This window comes from Carassius carassius, chromosome 3 (assembly GCF_963082965.1).
Source record: "Carassius carassius chromosome 3, fCarCar2.1, whole genome shotgun sequence".
In the NCBI taxonomy this organism is placed as follows: Eukaryota; Metazoa; Chordata; class Actinopteri; order Cypriniformes; family Cyprinidae; genus Carassius; species Carassius carassius.
This window is the reverse complement of record NC_081757.1, coordinates 11,286,378-11,294,933: the sequence shown is the minus strand read 5'-3', so window position 1 is coordinate 11,294,933 and position 8,556 is coordinate 11,286,378. Positions and strand designations below refer to the sequence as shown.

Below are 8,556 nucleotides of genomic sequence, written 5' to 3'. Positions count from 1 at the left end.
TTTCTGGGCAAGCCTTCAGGCAAGGAAGTCATGTTTGTCATTTCGTTTGTGTGCTGGTGCGCAGGTGTCACAAAAAGGGAGTGTTTTTCTCTCTGACAAGTGCACATGCTTTTTATTCTGGCTTTTGTCAGTGTGCAAAATTGCCTGATTGTGCACAATTGGATTTAACACACATTGTTAGATGTTTCTCTTTATATTTAATTGAATCAGGTGGCTTTATGGAGTCTGTTAGACTGAATTTGACAATTACTCTTCTCAGTGGCTGTGCCTGAGTAAGTGAATATGACAAAGGATTGTCAGTGTGTGTTGGAGGCTGAGGGTTCTGCAGTAGAGCGAGTATGACTCACCTCTCAACCATGTGACTCATGAATCATTGCTCCTCCGTGGGCTGCGCTCTCCTTATCAACCTCTCCGTCGCCCCATTCTCTCTATTTCTCTTTCTCATAGCCACCCCCTCAATTTCTTCATTAACATTATTATTGACTACCTCTCACCACTTCTTTATCTCTGTATTCCAATCGTTTTTGTTGTTAATTACAATTTCACTAGTCATTTTATTGGTCTGTCATTTTCTTTGTCTATTTTTTTTCTGTCCTTGTTATGAAAACTTTCATCGTTTTCTCGTTTTATTGATTTATTCATGGGAAATTGTCACTACTTGTTTGCTTCCAGCATTGTCTTGAGTAGTTGTTGATAACATTGCGAACTGAAAATTCCTGAAGTTAAGTGATTAAGTGCTATGGACTTTACATATGAGTTTCGAGGGATATGTTTAAATACTGTATATGAGTAAATACTGTATATTAATAGATTTAACCTATACTTAGTATGAAAAAGAATGTATTTCCAATATATTACTTTTTTAGTGCTATGCCACATTGTTTTAATCAAAGCACAAATTCAGTTTGTTCTGAGGTGATTGCCCCACTTTGAATTAAAAAGTAGAGAGAGAGAGAGACTATATCTAAATGCACTACAAAAATCATTAATCTGTATGTTTTGTAATTTACTAGTCAAAATATTTATATTCTGAAACAAAATGAGTTTACTTGAGAAATGACACTTCATCTCCATATGATATAACTTCAGAGTGAATGTCAGAGGATGAAAGTATTTCTATATATGAGCATCTTACTGTACTGGTAGAATTTTTCACTTATTTAAATTATTTAATTTAAAAAGGTCTTTATACCTTATGTAGTGTTGTGTCACAAATAAATTGCTTTTTTATTGTTTTGTTTTATGAATGAAAAACTAATTAAAAACACATTTAAGTCATTTATTATAGTGTGGTAACTAATTAAACATGAGCCAGGACAAAAGTAATTAGTTTGGGCATAATACTGTATATAGGCTTTTTAATGCAGGTGAGTTATATTCTTTCAAAACAGTTGTCATTTACTCACTTACATGTTGTTCCAAACCTGTATGATTTTCCTTCTTCCTTAAAATATAAAAGAAGATATTTTGAAAAATGTCTTTTTTTTTTTTCCTCAATATTGTTTTGAACACGTGCACATGTGTGCTATTCCTTTAAGTTGATTCACATAAATGCAAAGCATACCTCACTCCCAAACATGTCTCATGTGGTGTGATAGAGGGACGTCTCTCCCCAGAACAGCCTTCCTTGCTGAAAGTCTTTGATTGCACGCAGCAGTCCTAGTGGGACTACTAAGGTGCTCAGTCTCTCATTAGTCGAGACCCCTGCCCCACTTGCTTTCTTGTTTCTTTCTTACTTTCCCTTCATGATCCCTTTTAACAGTAAATCTGTCCTCTGGCCCTATTTTAATGTTCTTTTGTCTCTTAATAATATGTGCTTGCACATACGTGTCTGTATTTGCTCACGTATGCCATATCAAAGCTAAGAGAAAATTTGACCTGGCATGCAATTAGTGAGATGTTAATGTGGCATTGATTGGCTCTGGGGCTCACACAGTTTGTTGGCAAATTGCTGATCAAATGAGCTTATTAGAGAGATCATCTCTGAAAGATTTTCACTCTGGGACTGTGAATGTTCATGTTTAACTTCCTTTTGGTAATACCCTCCGATCTCAGTATTGTTTTGGTGCTATGTGCAAATTTTGTTGTTGTCAGATATATTGTGTTAACATTTTTTCTTTCGGTTATAAAAGCTATTATGGTACCATAAAGTCATGGAACAAGGTATACCAAAACTTTAATTGTAGTAATTTGTGCTGTTTAATTTGAGTGTGCTATATAAAGGAACTATTAGTGTGTAAATTAATGTATGATGTGAGCAAATCTCACAACCATGTTCTTTCCAAGAAGGAATAAAAAAAAAAACAGTCTTAATAAAAAATAGTCAAGTTTATTTATTTCTCTGTGTAGCAAAACTAGTCATCAACATGCGGTTATTTACATCCAGCAAACGCATGTTTATTATGTTACGTACAAGATACATCTAGAACGGATATAAACATTTTTTCCTCACAAGACTTAACGGCATTTTTACTTGGATACACTAGTCATTCATACACTAGTCTTTTTTTATACTTTTTTTTTTTTCAATGCTCATAATGTCTTCAAAGAAGCAACACATTTTAGATGCAAGTTTACAGTAACGTGCAGAAACTTTACTCCTCCACTGGTTCAGCTATCTCAACCATTTTTTCCCCTAGCTTTCGTCTGACATCCTTTCAGACCATTTAAAGAAAATTAGAACTGTGTATGCCTCCCCCTTATTTTTCTTTTTCAGATTGACAAGCGACAGTTTCATGCCAACAAGGTTTTTTTTTAGTTTTTTTTTTTTCCTAATTTCGATTTTCACTTAATTAACGTTACCACTGATCTGCATTGCTTCCTTCCCATGTGAATTGTAATCATTTAATAGATTGTCTATGCTTTTTGATTGAGCTCTCATTGGCCCAGCGATGGATTTTGTAAATGTAGTAGGGGCAAGGTTACTCTTGAATAAACCATTAACATTTGACACATTTAAAACCACAAACATGAAATACATGTTTTTAATTAGCTTTATATATAATTGTTTTATTTGTAAAACATGTTAAAAGGCTGATCACTACTTTTCAGTTTATGAGCTTGAGAACAAACCTTTTAGCTAGTCTGTGACAAAAATGCTGCTCATCTGTAAAGGGGAAGAGGGTGTTTTAAGGCAATTAAAAGTTGTATCCAAAACAGCTTCTATGAAATAATAGATTTGTTTCTTAAAAATCGTTGGAATGTATGAATGTCCTTTGCAACAGCTTTCTATCTTTTTGCGTAAAAAACAATGGTATAAACACATCGAAGGAAAAAATTCAAAATGCAGACAGCGATAAGAAACTAATTCTATGTACAAGACTTAGAGTGTGTCCTTTGTTTCACAATGGAATGCACAAATGGTAAATGCTCAAGCAGATTACTCTGAGGTACAAGTAAGACTTAATACATTTGGTGTATAAAATAAAGAAAATGTATATTTCCACCATTATGGCACTGTGATGGTTTCTCTGTTTGAATAAATCTGCACTTTTGCATTCCTTAAAGGTGCGTTTAGAGTATTTTTTGCTATCTCGCTCTACATTATGATCAATGATACTGACCAATGGGATTTTAAATGTTAAAAATATACAAAATAAAACAAAAAAGATACTTAAGACTTAATGGAGTTGCTTCCATAATAATGGCAAGTCTTTCAGGATTCCATCTTGAATGTCTTTGTATTGGATGAAAACAAGGTGTTTAATGCTATCATGTATCTGCTCCTTGATGAAGGCCTTCTAGGGGTCTCCAGAACATCAGTGTTGGGTATTTGAGATATTTAAGCACTCTTTCCTCTCACTGCTCCAGAAGCTTTGCTGGTCTTTCAGTCTCTCCAGGGGGAGGAGGGTGGAAGATGTGGTTAGTTAGACATGAGGATCCTGAATATGTTCTATCCTAAGGGTAAACTTTGAATCTGAGGTAAACAAATGAGTACGATGGAACTTATTTCAGCAAAAGAAACCAGAACATGATACGTTGGCCATGAACAGTCTTTAAGTTGTTCCCTTTCGCTTTCCTCTCCTCCTCCTCCTCCTCATCGCTTTTTTTTTCCCCAGTCTGCTTACTGAAACATCCTGGGATGTTTCATAAAGACTCTCTCGATAAAGTTCTCCAGCTCCTCTTCACTGTCCTGTGGCGGCTGCCTCAGTGGATTGTAGTAATCATCTTCCCTGGTTACTACAGGAGCTCGGGCTGGGTAATAAATGGACGGCCAACGACGCGGAGGCGACCGGGGTTTAGGCATGGGTACGGCTTTGAAAGTCCGAGGGTGAGGGAAGTAGAAGTTTCGCTGGAAAGTTGGTTGGACTCTTTGGCGAGACTGTGCCCAGGGACGGGACTTCCGTCTGGAGGAGTAATTAAAGTCATAGTCCCGAGAGTTTCCCAGGACATCGTTGAGGGAGAAAGAGGGCTTGGGATAGTAGCGGGATTTCGGTTTTGGAGGCGGGACGTAGATGGGGTAATATCCCCGGTAGGGTTTTTGATAGACACTGTAGGAAGGGTAGGTACGAAAGGGCCACTGCTGCCTCGTCCAAATGTCTTGCTTGCTGGGCTTGACCGAAGCCCTGTCTTTGAACCAGGCTTTCAATGGGTTTGTGTTCTTTTGAGGAGGCTTTGAGGGAGGAGGTTTACGTAACAGCGTAGAAGGTGCAACGGGGGCTGAAGGTGGCACAAGAGTACGTTGCCATGGGAGATTTTCAGGAGCATCTTTTTTCTTCTTTTTCTCTACATCGTTAATGATGTCCACCACATCATCAGCTGGAAGATGCAGCTTGCTGGAGATCTCAATCAACTTATCGATGGTCTGTGGGTCAATATCATCATCGTCATCATTAGTGTCCTCCTCATCAGAGCGCTTATCTTCTGCACCATTATTGTCTTGGTACTTTTTCTTGTCCTGCTTCACAATGTATTTCAGGAGCATGTCCGATGCAATGTCTGCTAGCTTTTCTTCCTCCGCTTTGGCTCTTTGTGCCTCTGCTGCCTGTCTGCGTACCTCCTCTTGCTCCGCTTTGGCCCGAGTTTCCTCTTCTTCAGGGCTCAGCTGTTCTTCGTCCTCTTGATCTTCCTCACCTTCCTCCTCTGGGTCAGCAAGGTTGTTGGAAAAGTCATCCATGAAGTTGCCTCCTCTTTGCAAGGGCTGAATTTTGTTCTTATCTTGTTCGAGCTGCCACTTTAGCTTCTTCTTGGACAGTGCTAGGTCATCACCTTTAGCTTTAGACTTGATCTCATTATTCATGAGGCCATTACGGTCTAGGTAATCAAAATACTCCCCACGGCTCTCCCTCTGGCCTATGGACGTGTCACGCTCTCTCTTAGTGGCTGTGCTGTAGCTCTGGAATTCCTCTAACATAGTCTCCAGATTCTTCACTTCCTCTGGACTCAGCTGCTCTTCCTCCCCCTCCATTTCTTCTCTCTCTGGCTCCTGTCTCTCCTCCTCCTTGATCACCTCCTCTTTTGTGGCCCCCTCCTGTGGGGCTTCCTGCTCTTTTAATGGTACCGTCTGACTGGTAGTGCGGCTCGTCACTTTCTCAGTTAGCCGTTCCTCCTCCTCAGCCCTTTTTTTCTCCTCTTCCTCCTCTCTTTCTTTCTCATCTTTTCCTTGTGCTGCAGCAGCTGCCATGACCAGCTCTAGCTCTTTGTGACCATCTCTGTCTCTATCTGAGCCCTGGAGATCCTTCTCCTTTTCAACATCCAATCCCACGTCTTCTCGTTCACTCATCTTTTCCTTCTGGGGCTGGTTGAGGGCTTCGAGAAGGACCGCTGCTAGGGTTCTAGGATCCACATCTTTGAAAAGCTCATCACCTTCATCATTTTCCTCATGTTGCGTGCCCTGTTCCTCAGCTGGTTGAGTAAATTGAGCCTGTTTCTGAGCAGAGGAGGATGCTGCATAGTTTTCACTTACTGTGTTTCTATCTGCTGTCAATGGACTGGAGGTTGCAGGATTGACTGTGAGACTAAATAACATGAACAGGAAAATGAAGGGGGCATTTGAGGTTTGTTGGCACCAGAACATGACCGCACATATGTGTTGAACCTGAAAGACAGAAGTTCAAGCACAAACATCACACATCAATGCTGAACAATGTAGCTCAAGATGAACATTTTTCTCAGGTAAGATGGTGGACACATTTTATGATTCACTTCTTTCCAGACTTCCTGAATGCAACAGTCACTATTAAATATAAATTTGTATGAATGATTTGCCTTTGATAGCTGGGAGCATTTTATGACCCATTTGCTCATTTGTATAATGGAAGAACTAATGTTATTGTACATTTTAGCAAATAAGTAACCCCCACAGTCATCCAATGATGATTTTTTTCTACTCCGAAGAGATCATTTTAACAATCCTTCTGTATATTTTGATTAATTTGAGTGGGGTATATTTTTGTTAAGCTATAATTTATGTTTTATTGCCTGCTGCTTAGCTGATTTCGCAAAGGCGTTGTAAATGGCTTTGCGGCTTGAGCTGGTGCGGTTCGTGAGGGCTCTGAAGCGCTTTTGTACATGTGATTGCTCGTACACGCGGCGCGGTGCTAATAAGGAATAGGAGGTAAAGCGCCTTTGCGGGGAGCCCTTCCTATGCGTGGGAGGTTAATAAGTAAGCAATACAAAGATGATCAGAGGATCTCAGTATGACCGTGAAAAGCAAGTTTAAGATAAAAAAAAAAAGAAACTCATGGATAAAACACTCCATGTAATTTGGATTTTAAAGCTTTGGAAGCGCAAAAACAATGAACTTGAATAAAACCGCATTCTTATTTCACTTTCATTTTGTAATGAATACTGGCTTTGTAAGGTATGATCATCACGACACAGATGTTTATGGTTAAATGTCGTTATGTGGCTAGATTTCCACTCGTCGTTGTACGAGAAAACACCGCAGCAATCGTCAAACGTGCCAACTGACTTCAAATGTACGGATTTACATGTCTAAAGTTTGGCATCGGTGTTTGCCAGATGCTGTAGTATTTTTTTTTTTAAAAAACAACAGTCTGTTTCTCCTCTCCAATGCACTTTTTTTTGGTCTTACAAGAATCGTGTCTCCACAATGTAAGCACATATCTAACGCCCTCTTTCACTGCTGCCAATGACAGAGCACACTGGGGAGTTCTCATCAACAAAGCACTTAAGTAATCCGGCTCTAAGAAGCCTTGTCCCAATTAGGCCTATAATCTTCTCCTTTAAAACAGATTTTTAGATTTAAGATTTGCCATACTGCTATCACTAATTGAACCCAATCAACAACGTACGAAAGACATGAAAACAGATAATGAATGCTCTGCTTTTAAATGTCATGTCAACATTATTATGCTCCATATAAGCAGGTACATATAAGTATATAAAATAAAAGTCAAATTAAACTCTCAACCGGCAAAAGTCAAGGCAAGCCAAAGCAAAACGTTTTTTTTTTCTCAGTGTCTCTCGTGTGCTTCTATGATTGGACTCAACGTTGTTATTTTAGGTATCTGATGCTATGGTGATGAGAAGCATGATGAAAGCATGAGCAAGGGCGTGGTAAAAATCATTATAAGAGCTATGCCATTGATCAACCCCGTCACCTTCATCATTAAGTATACATATATATGAAATCACATATACACCATACTAAATACAAGTGGTTTTAATAGGTTGCATTTGCTCCTTGACCAATAATTCAATTATATAGATTTTATTAAATGTTATAGCCTACTTTTAGTTTCTACTTGTTATTCTCATCTCCACTTTTTAAATGCAAAATAAAAAAAAATGCATTTTAGAATGAATTTTACAACACATCCTTAAAACTATTATTATTATTATTGTTAATAAAAGTGATTATTTTTTTTACATGCTATATATAGGGAAATCTTTACGTTTTTAATTTGTTTCTTCTGTCCACATTACAATATGCACTTATTTTCCCACGGCTTCTGCCATTACTGTTGCCTGTTACTATAAAAAGAAAGCCGGGACTTACCGGGAATCCTGTCAGTGGCAGCACAGTCCAACGCACCAATCGTGTCTTCTTCAAACTTTGTATTTAAGTTATTCTCGTGATCTACGTGTAAGAATCCGCTTCAACAATAAATTATTTGCTTGAATGTTACTGTTTTGTTTGTACAGTGATTTCGTTTTTGTAAGCCGTATGGTTGGCTTTCTCGCACGGTGCTATGGGGATATTTTCAGTACCACGGTCAGCTCTCCGTGTTTTTATTTCGGCCCCACTGCGCCCACGTGACTGCACGTCATTCTAGCTCATTGACGTCACCCTCTCCATTGATAAGAATTTTGGTGCTGATCGAACCCCAAGTCTTCGCTACGCTGCAGTGCCCAGATGAATGGAAGGAAACGGGATGAATGAAATGGTACTTTTTTTCGCCGAGTAGAGAGGGCTAGACAACACGGGGAGCGCGAGACCGGTCCCTTCCAGATGCAGCTGCATACGACAGCGTGACACAAAGGAAGCAACGATCCTCATTACGATGTGCATTGCCTCACTAGCAAAATGTATAAATGCAATTACTCTGTGTTACTCACAGAGGAAACAGCTGTCGCTTGAATCGTCAGTTC

General features: G+C 39.0%; 1 protein-coding gene across 1 annotated transcript; it reads right to left on the bottom strand.

Annotated features, from left to right (window-relative positions):
- Positions 1-2,309: 2,309 nt before the first annotated feature.
- vgf (VGF nerve growth factor inducible) lies at positions 2,310-8,188 on the bottom strand. The gene is made up of 2 exons (XM_059528987.1): positions 7,964-8,188; positions 2,310-6,037 (listed from the first exon to the last, which is right to left on the bottom strand). Exon 2 carries the CDS (start codon positions 6,014-6,016, stop codon positions 4,064-4,066), a length of 1,953 nt encoding a protein of 650 aa, XP_059384970.1. The 5' UTR covers positions 6,017-6,037; positions 7,964-8,188; the 3' UTR covers positions 2,310-4,063.
- Between the last annotated feature and the right edge of the window lie 368 nt (positions 8,189-8,556).